This window comes from Oncorhynchus mykiss, chromosome 19 (assembly GCF_013265735.2).
Source record: "Oncorhynchus mykiss isolate Arlee chromosome 19, USDA_OmykA_1.1, whole genome shotgun sequence".
Lineage (NCBI taxonomy): Eukaryota > Metazoa > Chordata > Actinopteri > Salmoniformes > Salmonidae > Oncorhynchus > Oncorhynchus mykiss.
Genome location: NC_048583.1, coordinates 55453683 through 55472657, shown reverse-complemented (window position 1 = coordinate 55472657; position 18975 = coordinate 55453683). Strand labels below are relative to the sequence as shown.

The 18975-nt window shown below is 42.4% G+C and overlaps 3 protein-coding genes and 3 non-coding genes across 6 annotated transcripts; all 6 read right to left on the bottom strand.

The window, feature by feature from the left end:
* Positions 1-35: 35 nt before the first annotated feature.
* Positions 36-3751, bottom strand: rpl13a (ribosomal protein L13a). The gene is made up of 7 exons (XM_021574753.2): positions 3665-3751; positions 2228-2300; positions 1898-1963; positions 1488-1589; positions 899-984; positions 672-731; positions 36-293 (listed from the first exon to the last, which is right to left on the bottom strand). The coding sequence occupies exons 1-7, from the start codon at positions 3683-3685 to the stop codon at positions 84-86; spliced, it is 618 nt and encodes a 205-aa protein (XP_021430428.1). The 5' UTR covers positions 3686-3751; the 3' UTR covers positions 36-83.
* Positions 416-497, bottom strand: LOC118941554. The gene has a single exon (XR_005037851.1). It is a non-coding gene; the product is annotated as a small nucleolar RNA Z195/SNORD33/SNORD32 family (small nucleolar RNA).
* On the bottom strand, positions 1236-1307 carry LOC118941561. Its single transcript, XR_005037858.1, has one exon. It is a non-coding gene; the product is annotated as a small nucleolar RNA SNORD50 (small nucleolar RNA).
* On the bottom strand, positions 1689-1770 carry LOC118941555. Its single transcript, XR_005037852.1, has one exon. It is a non-coding gene; the product is annotated as a small nucleolar RNA Z195/SNORD33/SNORD32 family (small nucleolar RNA).
* Positions 3752-4846: 1095 nt separating the features above from the next.
* atp5if1b (ATP synthase inhibitory factor subunit 1b) lies at positions 4847-6750 on the bottom strand. The gene is made up of 3 exons (XM_021574754.2): positions 6579-6750; positions 5298-5410; positions 4847-5133 (listed from the first exon to the last, which is right to left on the bottom strand). Exons 1-3 carry the CDS (start codon positions 6645-6647, stop codon positions 4992-4994), a joined length of 324 nt encoding a protein of 107 aa, XP_021430429.1. The 5' UTR covers positions 6648-6750; the 3' UTR covers positions 4847-4991.
* Positions 6751-13097: 6347 nt separating this feature from the next.
* Positions 13098-17904, bottom strand: zmpste24 (zinc metallopeptidase, STE24 homolog). Its single transcript, XM_021574751.2, has 10 exons — positions 17474-17904; positions 16459-16605; positions 16215-16301; positions 16002-16118; positions 15718-15870; positions 15423-15564; positions 15027-15184; positions 14569-14673; positions 14306-14449; positions 13098-13473 (listed from the first exon to the last, which is right to left on the bottom strand). Exons 1-10 carry the CDS (start codon positions 17576-17578, stop codon positions 13249-13251), a joined length of 1383 nt encoding a protein of 460 aa, XP_021430426.1. The 5' UTR covers positions 17579-17904; the 3' UTR covers positions 13098-13248.
* Between the last annotated feature and the right edge of the window lie 1071 nt (positions 17905-18975).

The following is an 18975-nucleotide window of genomic DNA, read 5'->3' as shown; positions in this document are numbered from 1 at the left end:
TGCAACTCAAACAAAAAAATGAATCAAGCGAGTCAAACATTCTATAAACATTTATTTATCTTTATTGGCCACCACAATCTAGCTCAGACAAGGACCCCATATTGTTTCAGGACAGCAGTGTACTTTGAAATCTTGCTCTCCACGTTCTTCTCTGCCAGCTTTGACAGCTTGGTCACGGTCTTTTTCTTGGTGTACCGGATCTTGGCCTTCTCCTTCCTCTTCTCCTCCAAGGTGGCTGTGATGGCCTGGTACTTCCAGCCAACCTCGTGGGCCAGACGCCCGAGGAGGGCAAACTGGGGAAGGCAGGTTCACACAAAGTAGAAACAATGTCACAAATCAATCATTAGCCCAACAACCCATATAAAAGGTCATAAGAAAAGTTTCCACTACTTAGGGTTCTAATTATTCTTTGGCTGTTGTCTCAGATGGTAGTGCATGTAAAGTATTCTCATGGTCGTTAAACTCGAATATTTACTGACGTAAACATCACTGACAATAAGAAGAGATGGGTACCTGGCTAAATACATTTTGGCCAATGTCTGGCTAGCAAGAATGTGGCTAAGCATTAGCTCAACTACAGTGCTTGCCTGCAACTTTTGACAACTACCTACTAGTCAATGAACAGTTAATCAATTCAGTGGTGTTATTTGCTAAACTGATTTTAGGCTTACCTTGCGAGTGGGCTTCAGACGGACAATTTTCAGGGCAGCAGGTACGACCATGCGCTTCCTCTGTGGAACAAAATAAACGTCAGCTCCAAAAGCAACAGCAAGTCTGTTAGAAGTGGAAGACATTCACTTCTCATATTCTCAGTCAATACTCAAAAGTATTTAAAAAAAAAAGGTAGCATCACTGACAGCACAAGATCAGAGTTATGCTGGATGATTGAGACACTCACCTTGTCATAAGGAGGTGGGATACCATCGAACACCTTCAGCCTCTCCAGTGCAGCTTGTCCCCTCTTGGTTTTGTGAGGCAGCATGCCTGTTGGGTTCCAAGGGGGATCAATGAAGTTAGGATGTTACTAGGCAATTAGGTCAACCCACATAGGCAATACTCTAGCACAAGGGAAGCCAAGGGAGAAAAAAAATCTATATATACACTTATGGAGATAGTGTCGCACACATAGGTTCCATGCCATTTTTAGATTGTAAATATGAAATAGGTATAAATCCCAAATGTGCAGAAACTTCCCTGTAACTGTTGACACCAGCACAACATTGTGGCCCTGACTAAACTCAGCAGTCAGATCCGAAAGTTTGTCTCATCAAAATGATCAGCTTCGGGATAAGTGTTCATCACAGTCAAGTAGGAACCATATGTTGTGCAAGGTGGAGTTCAGAATGTGCATACTCCATGCCACTGACTCACCCCATAGGGATCATTTAAATCAATGTCCATAAAGGTGAGGTCCAAGCAAGCCCCAGGACTAGTAAGACATGCAGCTGAAAAAAATCCCAGTTTAAAAGAAGCGACTGTGATCTTACCCCTTACGGTCCTCCAGAAGATTCTGCTGGGCGCTCTGAAGTGATAGGGTCCACGTGAGGGGTTGGTGTTCATCCTCTTACGCAGGAAAGCCAGGTACTTCACTATTCATAAATATAGGCGCAATACATTCAAGCTATACCCGTGTCTAAACCGTTTCACAACAGCCACAATTTCACAACTCTGGTCATACCATATTGCTTTATGTCTCAGATGGTAGTGCATGTAAAGTATTCTCATGGTCGTTAAACTCGAATATTTACTGTGGTAAACATCACTGACAACAAGCAAATCTTAAGATTTAGCTCAAAATAGTTACCATGAATCAAATGTAGGACATCAGAATCACACAACACATTACAATTACATCAAATGGGTTAACCTGAATATATACAAAGTGCCAATAACTTACATTTGTTACGGTAGAAGTTTCCAGAGATGTTGATACCCTCACATCTCACAACTACCACCTTGTGGCCTGAAATGGGAGAAATCATGACTTACATATTGAAATAAGTACAGGCCCATTGTATAATATCCACTGTTTCGGATGATAATGCGAGTTATCGTTGTAGTTACTCGAGCAATGTAGGTTAAAAAGCATCACTGACCGTTGTAGCAAGCTAGTCAAACATTACAAGGACCAAATCGAGGTGCAATTACACATCAAGCAACATGAAATTCTTGGATTGGATATTGATCAGTCACAAGATGGGTATTCATTTATTGTGACATGACTCACCAAGCAGAACTTGCTTCGCCACAATGGCAGCGAGACGACCAAGTAGATGGCCTCTGCCATCAAGCAGCAGAACCTGGAAAGGTAAGAAGCACATCAAGTAATTGAGAATAGTTGCCCCCCCCCCCCCCCCACCACCTGTGGTTCAAATGATTCAACAAAGTTGCCTACGTCTCAAATAGTAGTGCATGTACAGTATTCTCATGGTCGTTAAACTGACAAGCAAAACAAATTAACTTGGATAAATACATTATAGCTAAGGTTTAGGGCCAATATGACCAAATCTGGCTAGCAAAAGCATCCTTCAAGTGAAGATATAACATTCAAAATGGGTATTATTTTTGTGCATCTTTGTGCAGCGTTCCAGCGACTCCTTGACAAATTTAATGTTCACGTGAATCTGAGTTACTGCCATTCAAGCAGGGAGAAATTAGGCTCGTATGACGTAGCTATGAGATGAAGCCACTCACTAAACTGTTAATAGGAAAACAACTTTTAGATCTAAAATGTCCATCATACATGTCAGATTTCAATATTGCCATATGTCATAATGCAGGAGGTTGTTCTCGAATGGGCCATTATTCATATTTTTGTTGCATTCCTACCTCGAAACGTCTAATTCAATATGGGGTTTAAAACATTTCTCCCATTTGTTTGCATTCTCAGTTCCGGTTGCGAATGCCAGACTCCACTCTGAGGCACATCGATCTTCATGCTGAAAATCGTGAAATTGTAGAATCCTAAATTGACAGTAGTTTGAACTATTTTACAGTTAACTACTCCACAGCACGCTGATAATGACTTGATATTATAGTGTGTTGCTACGTTTGCTAGCTAGCCCATAGAGAGCATTGCATTGTGGGGTTAGTAGTCGATTTGAGTTGCAACAGATATCCACATGTTGCTACCAACCGTATCACGACAAAATGAAACGTTTGTTCACAAAATAAATTATGGTTCACACAGTGTTAAGTGACCCTTTAAATTATAGGAATGAGTGGTTTTGGGTGGATTTCATTTTAACTGGGTCTAAACATTAACTTGCGCAAACGTGGCCTGTAGCTTACCCAACTAATGTTCTATAGTTAACGTTAAATAGTAAATTCAGTGTTAAGAAATCTTCAAAAAAATAGACTCATTTGACCTAAACACTTCGCCAAAAATGCCAACGAACCAAGGATTTATTCTGAAGGGTTTTTGTAGCTAACTATCCAGCCAAGTCGGAGTTAACTAGATAGCCGCGTCGCATTCATTTAGCTAAGTTGAGTTAGCCAACACATGACATCCTGGTTGTGTCAAATAATACGAAAAATGCTACGAAATGATCTCCACTGGTCTTCATTTACAAAGCACAGAGATATATTTATCAGGAGTCAAATTAATCTATATGGACGTATTATTTACAAATATAGATATGTTGGTTCTTCCGCGCTTACACACCTTATTGAACCGGTCCGCCATGATGTGCGAAAAGAAAGACAGACGGGTTGTCCCGCTGTAAAAGACAGGGGTTTCTAGGCGGAGCTAAAGTTTTAGAGGAAATGACGAAATGTTTATTCTTCTTTACGGTATTCATACAGGGCTTTATACGCAGTGTACAATGTGCTAATTGCCACCCTCTGGACAGCGTGAGGATTACAGAAATCATTGCTCTCCCTAGACATTCAATGGCCCCTCTTTATCTGGGTCCATTGGACACTCTTACTGACTGTTGTGGCTGCGTTGCTTGATGTATTGTCTCTACCTTTTTGCCCTTTGTGCTGTCTGTGCCCAATAATGTTTGTACCCTGTTTTGTGCTGCTACCATTTTGTCATGTTGCTCCCATGCTGTGTTGCTGCCATGCTATGTCTTAGGTCTCTCTTTATGTAGTGTTGTCTCGTCATGATATTTTGTCCCATATTTTAATTTGATTTATTTTTAATCTCAGCCCCCATCCCCCCAGGAGGCTTTTCGGTAGGCCGCCATAGTTAGATTTTTTTTTAACTGACTTGTTATATAAATCCATACAGTCAATGAGTTAGATGCATGTCAATATCAGAAATAGACATGTCTCAAGTGTATAATACTCCACAACAAGCATCTCCTTCACGACTGTTTTCACAAGTGTCAGCTTCATGGTTTCATAGATTAACATGACTATTGTGTGTCTCTTTCAGGAAATGTCTTGCATAGCAACAGCACAGCATCAATACAATGAAAATCAAACAATATTACATGTGGATAAGGTTAATGGGGGGGGGGGGGGGGGGTGATTTCTGTGCTCTGGTGGATTTGTGTACATGGGATCTGTATCTGCAGCCTGATGGTAATAGCTGGTATCACCTTCAATTAGCAATGTTGCATGATTGTTTCTTCAATGGAGGATGTTATGGCACTGGCAAAACAGAGAGTTGTGTACGGACACCAATTCATGGGATAAGTTTTAACAAAAGACATGGCACCAAATTTTGTCGTCTCTTTGCCATTCATATTGCCGGAATCCATTTAGACAGTACAACTACACTAGCTGTAATCATCCTTCTGTAATGTGGCAAACAGTCATCCTCCATAATGGCACCCCACATATCAAATCTTAATTTTACCACAAACAATAATTGAAAGCAATAACCATGACAAAACAATAATCATTTCAAATAAATGTTTAATAAGCTCAAGCATATACAGAACAATCAATCACATGTACACAGAGCTGCCCAGAGACAGTGCAGGTGATGACTAGGATTTGGCAATAGAGAATCCCTGGCCTTTATTCTAATGGAGTGAGTCTCAGTCATCATGCTTCAGTTTCCTAATTTTTCCCTTGTGACGGTCAATCTCACTCTGCAGCCTCGATATCTCCTTCTTGTGGTGGTCAATCTCCTCTTGGTGATGCTGCTTTAGTGCAGCCAACTGTTCTTGCTCTTTACGCCTGTAGAGGGAGATTGGAAAGTGTTAGGTACAGTGAGGACACAGTATGAATACAGGCCAGGCAGACTGCCACAAAGCCTCAATAAATAAATATAGTGTCAATTTAGGCAAACAAATAGGTCTACCACCTTTTGGTCGTACAGTACACAGTAAGTCACAACTAACCGGAAGTACATTTCCTCCTCTGCTGCCTGTTTCTTTCCGAGGGCTCCTCCTGCCTCTCTGACAGATCCTCCGCCACCACCTCCTTTCCCTGCACCTTTGCCCAACTCACCCAGCTGGTACATGGAGAAGATTAAGCAACAGGTGAACATATAAGAACAACAAGATATACATAGTCCTACTAAGGAACGAGATTGGTGTGTTATGCACAACTTTTGTTAGAGAAAAAAACATGCCCTTCACATTGCATAAAGCTTTCATTTTACAATGGTAAAGGCTAGGCTGTTATCAGCATACAGTATATAGAGGTATAATCTTGGCATCTGTGCCATTATGGCATCTGACAGCATGGGCAGTGACAATGAGCTATCTCCATTTTAAAGTAGTCAATTATTTTTCTGTTTGAAAAAAGGTGCAAAGCTAATATTAGTGATTAACCGCCACCTGCAGTCCTGAACCAAATCTTGTCATTCATATGTTGTGGCCACTAGATGCTGGTATCATAGTGGAGATCATTTCATAGCACCCCATTTGAAGAAGACAATGCTCTGATCATTGACTCTCTGCTCCCAAACCATATAAATCCCAGCCCAGTTTACTACTTTAAAATGGTGGAAGCCTTCAATGGCAATGTCCATGCTAAAACTGTTATTTCCAAGTTGAGTCCTTTATACATCTCTATGGATTATCCTCACGTGACATGCAGCTGAACTAGCTAAAGCACATATTGAAGTGGGGAGCTTTAGGCACGAGGAACACTAATCTATGTCAATGCATTGCAAAGTGTTAGGCTATGTAGCCTCAAAACATTCATACACTCAATTTTCATGTTCCAATGAAAAACTTCCCCGCTTTAATGTTGACTGAAAAGACCAACATAATTGACCAGCGAATCTAAACACTGCCTTTAAAAAATAAAAACTCTGACCATTGTGGGCAACAACTGTAGCGTCAGAGACTGGCTTCAATAACCATTCATAGATGGAAGCATTCAACCAAATTCCACACACACATTAGACCAAAGTGTATGATTGAGCTGCTTACAAAGCCATTTCATCTTCATAGAACGGCGTCAGTAGAGTCGTTTGTTACAATTTGTATCAGAACGTTCCAAATACCAGCTAAACATTGTAACATACTGACTGACATAGTAACAAGAGCATTACAAATTGTCCAAGGCCATCGCGAAATCACTTGACAATTGAATACCACTCGTTTCATTTTAACTTTGGACTGTATTAGCAGCTAAACGTGGTGGTCTAATCATATGCGGTGCGTTTTTACCTGGTCAGATGCCATCCTTAGCTGTGTGGTGAGGAGACTCCTAACATCAGCTCTCAAAAACCTTGCCATTTCGTCCCAAAAACAACTAAAATTAGACCGTTTGCCCTTGTCTACCAAAATAAACCAAATTAGGGCCTAACCATTTAATACAATGGGGGTGTTTGTGGATGAGTGTGAACTGAGTCTTTATTATTTTTCTATGAAGGATCAATAAGATACAGCGAAATAGATGAGCATCTGTGAAAAGTGGGGTTTTATCAGTATGAACGTTTCAATAAATGGTGATCGGTCTCAAACAACAATTATATTTGAAAAAACGTTCACCCCTATGCGTAATGGTACGGTCTCATTACGGACAGTATACCAAAGATGTTTTATCATATTGACAAGATAGAGGAGTGACCGCTTTTACAAGGGAAAAACATGTCCTCAAAATGGAAGGACGTCTGAATGACGCAAGATCAGTTGGGACCATTTTATAAAGTCGTGTTTTATCAAAGTTGCCGAAATGCCACGTGCGTCTACTTACACGTGCATTCATAACAACCTAACCAATTCACAACTTATATTCGATAAAATAAGCTTCACTTAGAAAATGAGCAATTGCATGTTTTGTTGACCAAATTCGACACTCATTGATCTCCATACAAAAATGATTTACTTTCAGGGCGGAGTAAACTCCTTCGCTTTGCCTTTCTGATGACACCGCTATAGCTAGACCGTTTGATATCGATGGACTGCGCACTACGTAGTGGCGTCTGGAGTGGCCTTTTGTTGATTGTATTCGTCTACCGTGAGCACTTCTGCTAAATTATGGTTTTGATGACAACATATGCATGTTGTCAAACACACAGTAGGCCTACACCACAACTATTTGACATTTCAAAATTACATTTTCTATTTCGAAATTAAGGGATTGTATTTATAGCCTACTATTATACAAATTCAGTCATCAGAAAGCAAGCAGGAAAGCCATGCATGACTCTTTACCAAGTAGTAAATCATTTGGGTAACTGACATTTTCCATGGCCAACATTCCAAGTATCACACCTTAGAGGCAGTGTAAAAACAAAACGTTTGTTTTATGCTGTAAGAAGTGGTCAGTTAAAAGGGCAATCAGCAGGTGCTACAGCAATTTTGGGCCGTAAGTATATTAATGATGTACCCATTGATTCTTAAAGAATTAACTTGTGCCTCATGAGCTTAGTTCAACTGTTGTACTGCATCCGAACCCAAAATGTAAGTTTGTTTTATTCCAATGTTTGTAAACAAACTAAATGTAACACTATGTAGCCTCAAAACTGTACATGTAATATAATGTATGGCCAGTCCTTTGAGAGTGGTTACATTTCTCCAGCCCCATCCCTCAGCTTTTTACCGAAAGAGATGTGGGGATTGAGAACACTTTGTTTCAGGTGCTGACTGCCACTTTAAAGTCAGTAATGAGATTATGTGGTCTGTAATTTACTGTAATTGGTCCCTTATTATGTGTAGACAATTGTTTTGATAGCCATAATCTACTTCGCTATACAAAATATTGGGCTAAAATATGTACCCTCAGCCTGGTCTCATAGACTAGACGTAACATAGTAAATGTAAATCCAGAATACTCATTAGTATGATATGTTACGTTTGGCATGATGGTCACTAACAAAAGTAGGGTGGTTGGTCGGGGTGGGCATAAAATGCGAATGTCTAGCAACCCAAAAGTTTCGAGTTCAAATCATCACCGCTAACCCTTCCCCCAACTCCTAAACTTAACCCCAAACGTAGCTAACGTTAGCCACCTAGGTAGAATTCATAACATATCACATGGTTTGAAAATTCATAACATACAAAATGGGTGATGGACATCCACAAATAAATACCAACGAAACACCAAACTAAATGAGTGTCTCAAATTTACATACACAATAATATGAAAAGCTCAGACGAAGTTGGCAGCGATATGACTATACAAAATGGGCTATATTACAGTTAGTGCATCTGTCACTATATGTGACTCTCACTACCCATAAAAAGGCTGAGACACAAATAGGAAAAGGCAGCTGCTGTGAGGGACTTTATTCACAATGCTGCAAGAAAAGTATGTCCTTCTATAACAAACCAAACACTTGATTAATCTGATGTAGCCCCCCCACCCTCTTCAGTCAAAACTGGGTTCACTATCACACACACAGGCACCAGAAGAGAAAAAAAACACAATAACAGGAATCCAAACCACATTCATATATTACAAATCTATTCACTTTTTCTCCCTTTGCCATTAAGCTATTCAATGATTTACAAGTATAGTATGCTCAGACCATTAAAAGTGCATTAAAAAATAGAAAATGTGTTGTAAAAAGAAATTAGGAAATTTAACCTAAATTGAAAATTCCTTTGGTCCATCATTGGCCCAAGTATTACTTAAAAACTATCACCACAAGTGACAGATCCCTGGGAAGTCACATGCACTCAAACCTTAATACAGATAACTGCCAAAATAAAGGAAACACCAACAAAGTGTCTTGATAGGTTAATAGGGTGTTGGGCTACAATGAGCTGCCAGAACAGCTTAAATTCACTTTGGCATAGCTTCTACAAGTATGTGGAACTCTATTGGAGGGACGCAATACCATTATTCCACAAGAAATTCCATAATTTGGGTGTTTCAATGGTGGTGGAAAACGCTGTCTCAGGCGCCTGATCCAGAATCTGCCACAAGTGTTCAATTGGGTTGAGATCTGGTGACAGACGGCCGTGGCATATGGTTTACATAGTTCATGCTCATCAAGCCAAGTCTAGGTCCAAAAGGCTCCTTAACAGCTTCTACACCTAAGCCATAAAACTACTGAACAGTTAATCAAAAGGCTACCTGGACATTTGTAATTGAGCCCCTTTTTTACGCTACTGCTACTCGCTGTTTATTATCTATGCAGTCACTTTACCCTTACGTAAACTCAGCAAAAAAACAAGTCCCTTTTTCAGGACCCTGTCTTTCAAAGGTAATTCGTAAAAATCCAGATCTTCATTGTAAAGGGTTTAAACACTGTTTCCCATGCTTGTTCAATGAACCATAAACAATTAATGAACATGCACCTGTGGAACGGTCGTTAAGAGAGTAACAGCTTACAGACGGTAGGCAATTAAGGTCACAGTTATGAAAACGTAGGCTACTAAAAAGGCCTTTCTACTGACTCTGAAAAACACCAAAAGAAAGACGCCCAGGGTCCCTGCTCATCTGCGTAAACGTGCCTTTGGCATGCTGCAAGGAGGCATGAGGACTGCAGATGTGGCCAGGGCAATAAATTGCAATGTACGTACTGTGAGACGCCTAAGACAGTGCCACAGGGAAACATGACGGACAGCTGATCGTCCTCGCAGTGACAGACCACGTGTAACAACTGCACAGGATCAGTACATACGAACATCACACCTGCGGGACAGGTACAAAATGGCAACACCATCTTCCCGAGTTACACCAGGAACGCACAATCCCTCCATCAGTGCTCAGACGGTCTGCAATAGGCTGAGAGAGGCTGGACTGAGGGTTTGTTTGCCTGTTGTCAGACAGATCCTCACCAGACATCACCGGCAACAACGTCGCCTATGGGCACAAACCCAACGTCGCTGGACCAGACAGGAATGGCAAAAAGTGCTCTTCACTGACAAATCGTGGTTTTGTCTCACCAGGGGTGATGGTCGGATTCGTGTTTATCGTCGAAGGAATGAGCGTTACACCGAGGCCTATACCCTGGAGTGGAATCGATTTGGAGGTGGAGGGTCTGTCATGGGGCGGCAGGTAGCCTAGTGGTTAAAGCGTTGGACTAGGAACCGAAAGTTTGCAAGATCGAATCCCCGAGCTGACAAGGCAAAAATCTGTAATTCTGCCCCTGAACAAGGGAGTTAACCTACTGTTCCTAGGCCGTCATTGAAAACAAGAATTTGTTCTTAACTGACTTGCCTAGTAAAATAAAGGTCAAATAAATGTTCTGGGGCGGTGTGTCACAGCATCATCGGACTGAGCTTGTTGTCATTGCAGGCAATCTCAACACTGTGCGTTACAGGGAAGACATCCTCCTCCCTCATGTAGAACCCTTCCTGCAGGCTCATCCTGACATGACCCTTCAGCGTGACAATGCCACCAGCCATACTGGTCGTTCTGTGCATGATATCCTGCAAGACAGGAATATCAGTGTTCTGCCATGGTCAGCGAAGAGCCCGGATCTCAATCCCATTTAGCATGTCTGGGACCTGTTGGATCGGAGGGCAAGGGCTAGGGCCATTCCCCCCAGAAATGTCCGGGAACTTGCAGGTGCCTTGGTGGAAGTGGGGTAACATCTCACAGCGAGAACTGACAAATCTGGTGCAGTCCATGAGGAGGAGATGCACTGCAGTACTTAATGCAGCTGGTGGCTACACCAGCTACTAACTGTTACTTTTGATTTTGACCCCTTCCCTTTGTTCAGGAACACATTATTCCATTTCTGTTAGTCACATGTCTGTGGAACTTGTTCAGTTTATGTCTCAGTTGTTGAATCTTGTTCATACAAATATTTACACGTTAAGTTTGCTGAAAATAAACACAGTTGACAGTGAGAGGACGTTTCTTTTTTTTGCTGAGTTTACATATTACATCAAACACGGTCCAAGCACACCAAGACAGTTGTGAAGAGGGCACGGCGAAACCTATTCCCCCCTCAGGAGACCGAGAAGATTTGGCATGGGGTCCTAATATCCTCAAAAGGTTCTACAGCTGCCCCATCGAGAGCATCCTGACTGTTTGCATCACTGTCTGGTATGGTAACCGCTCGGCTTCCGACCGCAAGGCACTACAGAGGGTTGTGCGATTGGCCAAGCTTCCTGCCATCCAGGACCTCTATACCAGACGGTGTCAGAGGAAGGCCCTAAAAATTGTCAAAGACTCTAGCCACCCTAGTCACAGACTGTTCTCTCTGTTACAGTACGGCAAGCGGTACCGGAGCGCCAAGTCTAAGTCCAAGAGGCTTTTAAACAGCTTCTACCCCCAAGCCATAAGACTCCTGGACATCTAATCAAATGGCTACCCAGACTACTTGCATTGTCCCCCCCTCTTAATCTGCATTGTTGGTTAGGGGCTTGTAAATAAGCATTTCATGGTAACGGCGCATGTGTCAAATACAATTTTATTTGACCACTCTGTGGATAGGGGCATTGTCATCCATTAGCCAAAATAATGGCCTGTATTTTTATACATGACCCTAAGCACGATGGGATGTTAATTGCTTAATTAACTTAGAAACCACACCAGTGTGGAAGCACGTGCTTTCAATATACTTTGTATGCCTAATTTCCTCAAGTGTTTCATTACTTTGGCAGTTACCTGTATAACTTCAACAACGATCCATCTTAAGCATAGTCTTGACTAAATCTGAAATGGTGTGTATCTTTTAAAGTTCTAGTGTTCACACACACCTCTCATAATAAACAGTTGTAGATGGAGCCAATCGACCAGCAGGATATACTACTAATAATAAATTGACGGCCCATTCGCTGTACATCCTATTGACACTCTTGATATTTTTTTCTCAGCCCCCCCCCTAAAATGGATTGGATAGGGATAGTTCCACCCCTACTGGCCAGGGATAGTTCCACTCCTACTGGCCAGGGATAGTTCCACCCCTACTGGCCAGGGATAGTTCCACCCCTACTGGCCAGGGATAGTTCCACCCCTACTGGCCAGGGATAGTTCCACCCCTACTGGCCAGGGATAGTTCCACCCCTACTGGCCAGGGATAGTTCCACCCCTACTGGCCAGGGATAGTTCCACCCCTACTGGCCAGGGATAGTTCCACCCCTACTGGCCAGGGATAGTTCCACCCCTACTGGCCAGGGATAGTTCCACCCCTACTGGCCAGGGATAGTTCCACCCCTACTGGCCAGGGATAGTTCCACCCCTACTGGCCAGGGATAGTTCCACCCCTACTGGCCAGGGATAGTTCCACCCCTACTGGCCAGGGATAGTTCCACTACTGTACAACGAGGTTTTATGAGAAAACATTTGGAATGACAAATTCTTAGGGGAGTAAATGAAATTCAAATAAAACTTCAGTAAAAATGTAAACCTTGCTGAAATATGAGAAATCCTTGATCAATGTGACCTGTACTAGTGGCAAGTGCTTAAACTAAAAATGTTTGGGTAATTATTTATGCCCACAATGGTATTGCATGTTCATGTTTGCCTATGTTACGGATGTCACGCTGCTTGCTTAGTGAGTACAGGTTCCTCCCGATTCGGCTCGCACTGAGCTCCGAACTCAGGACCTATGCCTGGCTAGCACACGTGACCGCTCTCCTTGACAACTTACCAACCGTTTGAGCTATCGGGAAAATGTATAAATCGATAGCTCCATCGGCGACATGTCAAGCTAGCTGTGAGCTTATGGTACATTCTTAACTCCATTACACCTAGAATAAGCATAGCCGATAGATCTGGTCTCACACTAGATTTCTGAAAACTTTTGGTATTGTGCAAGTTTGAAACTGGGGGAAAAAAAATTACCAAAAAAGGAACATAATGGCAGGGATAAAGGAGAACAAAAATAGGGAAACAGAGAGGAAAATAGGGGAGACTACATTAGAGTGCCAGAAGAGGCATGTGGAGACCCTTTGGGAGAGGCAGCTGGCGTGGCTCTCCTTTTGGGACTCATCAGTCCTGCTTGGTGCTTCCCAGGGCCCGTAGGCGCTCCAGGAGGGGAGGGTGGGAGTAGTGCCACATGGAAAAGAGCCAGTCAGCCACAGGGAAGCCCAGGTTGTCTTTGTTGAGCTTGATGAGTGCAGAGCAGAGCTCCGAGGCTCGACCCATGCCCCGTGCAAAGGAGTCCGCCTGGAACTCAAACCTGCGGCTCAGGACAGTCAGACAGAAGGACAGGACCTGGAGGTAAGAATGGGAGAAATGTCAGTTTTCCTCAGCGGGCTGTAGCAGGTACTCATCTGCTAAATCACCATCTCAAAAACACTTTCTGTTTAAGCGGAGTTAAGAAATATATTGTAGCTTTAGATGTATATTTCTTTGGCCAATATTTACTACTAGTATGCTCAAGGTATTTTCACCAAACAAACACTGGACACAATGAGAATAGCTGCCACAGCACTTGTAGGGCCAACAGATAAGGCCTCCACTGAAGTGTATTAAGAGGTCACATATACACAGAGTCTACAAAACATTAAGAACACATGCTCTTTCCATGACAGACTGGCCAGGTGAAAGCAATAATCCCTTATTGATGTCACTTGTTAAATCCACATCAAAATCAGTGTGGATGAAGGGGAGGAGACAGGTTAAATAATTATTTTTAAGCCATGGACGTTAAGACATGGATTGTGTCTTTGTGCCATTCAGAGGGTGTATGGGGAAGACAAAACACTTAAATGCCTTTGAAAGGGGTACGGTAGTAGGGGCCAGATGCACCGGTATGAGTCAAGAACTGCAACGCTGCTGGGTTTTTCACTCTCAACAATTTTCTGTGTGTATCAATGATCTACCACCCAAAGGACATTCAGCCAACTTGACAACTGTGGGAAGCATTGGAGTCATCATGGGCCAGCATTCCTGTGGAACGCTTTCGACACCTTGTAGAGCATGCCCTGACGAATTGAGTCTGTTCTAAAGACAGAAGGGGGATGCAACTGAGTATTAGGAAGATGGTCTTAATGTTTTGTCCACTCAAGTGTAAATGCATTGTTTAGGAGATGGAGTCACTCACCTCATTGTATGGGGAGAAGATGAACTGGAATATGATCATCAACCCAATCAAAGTGGGCTGGCTGTTATAGAAACCAAAGGCCATGAACAGCTCCTTCTGTCCAATTAGCACAGCAAAGAGGAAGAAGCACAGGAAGGAGTTCATCTGCAAGGACAGAGGCAGGGGAGAAAATTGTATCGATGACATTTCTGCATCAACATGAAAGTGGCCTATTGGTATAGAGGTGACGTGCAGATGCATATCAAGGGAATTCCCAAACAAACCTGACTGATTACTATGTTTTTCACAGTGTGGCCCAACTTCCAATGGCCAAGCTCGTGGCCCAACACCGCCAAGACCTCTGGATTGTTGCAGCCTTGCTTCTTGTTCTGAAGAAAAAAAAAAAAAAGTTAGAACATAACTGGTTTGATTTTTAAAATAATTATGCATGAAATATTGACTACAACTTCTAGTACACCATGTTAAGTTTCTATGATAGGACCACCACAACAAATTAGATGTATAACATGAAAGTTGTTATGTGCTGGCAGTGCTCTAACCAAGACTACAGGAATGGTATGTATGGCCGAAGTGGTGCTCAGTAATACTGGAGACCTTTGAAGAAGAAGCTTGCTTCAGCAATAAATATTATTGAATGGAATCAAGTTGCCTTCCTGAATCTTTTTTCAATATTGTATAACATTTTGACACCCAGTTCTCTGCGTAACCGAGTAAGTCTGACCTTGAGCTTGGATTTGTCCTCGGTTAGTGTGTCAGTCTCTGGCTCGCCGTCCTTGTTGAGGGGAGAGTAGTCCTCCAGCAGGGTGTCGAACAACACTATGCGCTTGTTCTTGAAGAACCCATAGAAGTAAGCGTTACTGTGAGAGGAACGCTTGGAACCTGGAAGAGTAGGTCAAAATGGATCATTACAATACAACTTTATAGTCCATAAGTAACAGCGAACATCGGAAAGGTGTTTCTGCTATGTTTTCAACCCCCACACATCACCACACACAGTTGAGACGAACACAGGGTCAAGCTGCAGAGTAGCGCCCATTATGCCTTGCTCTCCTCTGATGTTAAACAATTATAGATACAGTCTAAGGTGTTACATCTTTGGGACAAAACAAGTTATTACCTTCTACAACATAGACCTTAGTGAGAGGGAAACTGATAGACTTCGACATGCTTTCAATCTCTTCCTTCAGCTCACCCTCTGGCAAAGGGGTGAACTTGTCAAATAGGGGCGCAATGTAGTCCGCATAGATGGTCACCAGAACCTAGGAGAGAGAAGGAACGACCAGAAAGAAATACATTTGTAATCTATTAGGATATATTGGAAATTAGTTAAGCTCCATTAATTCCTCTTTAGAGCCTAAACAACTGTTGTTTGAATATTCCCATCCAGCCAGTTACGAGGTGAAAGGACTGACAAGCGAGACAGCCAGTGTGAAGAGCCAGGCGTAGATGAAGAAGAAGTCTCCACCAATCTTGATGATGTAGAGGAGCAGTGAGGTCACAGGCAACAAGATACACTGGGTCACAATAAACTTCTTTACAGCATCCTTTAGGAAGAACCCCAGCGTCTGGAAGGAGGACCATAGACAACAAATAAACGGTGTTACAAACCATGCCAGTGAAAAAAAAAAAGTGTAATTGATTCAATCTAGGAAACTGTCTGTATAATAAGAATGTCCTCAGAGAGTTGACAGTCTACCTGCTGGTTGAAGCCATGCTTCTCCTCAATAACAAAGGTGTTGTAGATACTCCAGGGAAGGCCAGTGAATGCACTGAACAGGGTTGCTAGTATCAGAAACGAAAGAGACTGGAAGATCTAAAAGAAAAGACAGAGCCATGGAATGATTCAAGAAAATTGCCAAAACATTTGTAATACTGGACTGCCTATTTTAACCGTGGACCATGCACACACCTCATACTCTGGACCCAATCCAAAACGAGCAGTCACTGTCCCAGCAACTTTCCAAACGAAAGGGATTCCACCAAACAGCAGGATCAGCTATGAGAGAACACAGCAGTGTTATATCGGGGAAAAATGAAATTCCCTCTGTGTGGAGGTGATACTCTCTGTCAGCAGATAAATTGAGGTAGACAACTAGGTTGTAATATAGCAAAGTAGGTCCTAACAAATCAATGGATATTTTAGTTGTACCCACCGTCCCCTCAGTTTCTGAATACAGTCCAGACCAGAAACTGAAGTTGCTCTTGTCCAGTTGATAAAGGCGTGACTTCTCAAAGGTATCTGTGTCCATGATCTTTCCCAACTCTTGTGGTACGTGCATGGTCAACCTGTATATTCTCCGCTGGGTGTTAGAAGAGACACTTAAACATATTTTTATATTCAACATAGCTAATCAAAAAAAAGAACTGTCCATGTTACAGAATGATTAGTGGGGCCTCGAGTTGCAGTAGGGCAATTCCATGTTTGCGGAATTACACCAAACAAAAACTATTGATTTCAAAGTTTAACAAACCATATAACTCTACTCACAATGAGTACTTTAAACAATTGACACAGTAAATAAAATAACATTTACTGGAAAAACTGCAGATGCAAAGTTTGGTAACAGAATTAAGGTAACTTCTCCCTCAGTTTTATTATGTTACCAAACGTTGTATGTGCAAAGCAAAGTTATTTCTGTAAAAAAATAAAAACAAATCTGTGGAAATTGTTAAAAGTAGTTATTGTGGATAGAGTTGGTTAACCTTTGAAATCAATGGTTTTTGTTTCGATGTTTTATTTTATTTAACTAGGCAGTTAATTCTTATGACGGGCTACACCGGTCAAACCCGGCCGACGCTGGGCCAATTGTGTGCCGCCCTATGGGACTCCAAACCACGGCCGGCTGTGATACAGTCTGGATTCGAACCAGGGTGTCTGTAGTGACGCCTCAAGCACTGCGTTAGATCGCTGCGCCACTAGCGAGCCCAGTTTAGAATACATTTTAGAGCGAAAAACCTGTCTCAGCGTAATTATGTTACCATGGAATTACACAGTACAAAGACGACGTCACTCCCGAAATCAGCTTTGTTCTTGGTAAAAATATTGTAGACAAACAATAATGAAAAGAGTCAGCATGCGGCTAGCTAGCAAGCATTGAAATGCAGTAAAGAAAGCCTTCTTATTGACAAAGATGACCGTTACGAAACAAAGTAAAGTTCAACAATTACCTGTCTGTAGGCAAGGTAGGCCTCCCATAGATACACCGTCCATGAGAACACCAGAACAGCATAAAATATCTTATTTTCGATTGGTAGGTTAAGTATTGTTTCCATCTTTATTCTGGCCTTGGTCTCTTTTTAAAGTTAGCAAGCTAGCATGTGTTGCTAGTTGGACTCACTGGTTGAACAGCCGCCCGTTCACACGCCTTCCAGGCTTTATTCAGAAGATACAACTGTTTATATTTAAATAACTTAGTATGGTTTATATCCCCAGATTAAATTGACTAGCATTCACCAGTCCACTCAAAATGATAGCAAGCTCATTCGCATCCAGTTTCCATTCATACTAAATGTTCTTCTTCGATAACGTTCAACGGCGGTTGCCATGCTAAATGTCAGTGCAGCAGTTAATTTTGTTCCCAGTGAAACTGAACCAGTCTTCTAAATAACTAAGGTTCCATGGTCACTGTATTATCTCTCAAAATATACTGAACAAAAATATAAACGCAACAATTTAAAAGATTTTACTGAGTTACAGTTCATATAAGGAAATCAGACTATTTAAATAAATTAGACCCTAACCTATGGATTTCACATGACTGGTCAGGGGTGCAGCCATGGGTGGGCCTGGGAGGGCATATGCCCACCCACTTGGCAGCCAGGCCCAACCACTGGTGGGCCAGGCCCAGGCAAACATAATTCGTTTTTCCCCACTAAAGGGCTTTATTACAGACAGAAATACTCCTCAAAATGCATGTGTGTGTGTGTGTTTTGTGTGTGTGGGTGGGTGTGTAGGAGTGTTAGTGTAGTATGTGTGAGTGTGTGGTTAGAGTCCAGTGACTATACATCGAGCCTGTGCAAGAGAGTCAGTGCAAGAAATAAGAATAAATTATAATAAAATAAGGGGGTCAATGCAAATAGTCATTTGATTAACCGTTCAGCAGTCTTATGGCTTGGGTGTAGAAGCTGTTAAGAAGCCTTTTGGTTCCAGACTTGGCACTCCAGTACTGCTTGCCGTGCGGTAGCAGAGAGAACAGTCTATGGGTGGCTGGAGTCTTTGACATTTTTTAGGGCCTTCCTCTGACACCACCTGATATAGAGGTACTGGATGGCAGGAAGATCGGCCACAGTGATGTAATGGGCCGTACCCACTAAGTGGGTGGGGTTATATGTTTCCTGTTTGGCCCTGTCCGGGGGTGTCCTCGGAGTGGGCCACAGTGTCTCCTGACCCCTCCTGTCTCAGCCTCCAGTATTTATGCTGCAGTAGTTTATGTGTCGGGGGGCTAGGGTCAGTTTGTTATATCTGGAGTACTTCTCCTGTCCTATTCGGTGTCCTGTGTGAATCTAAGTGTGCGTTCTCTAATTCTCTCCTTCTCTCTTTCTCTCTCTCGGAGGACCTGAGCCCTAGGACCATGCCCCAGGACTACCTGACATGATGACTCCTTGCTGTCCCCAGTCCACCTGGCTGTGCTGCTGCTCCAGTTTCAACTGTTCTGCCTTATTATTATTCG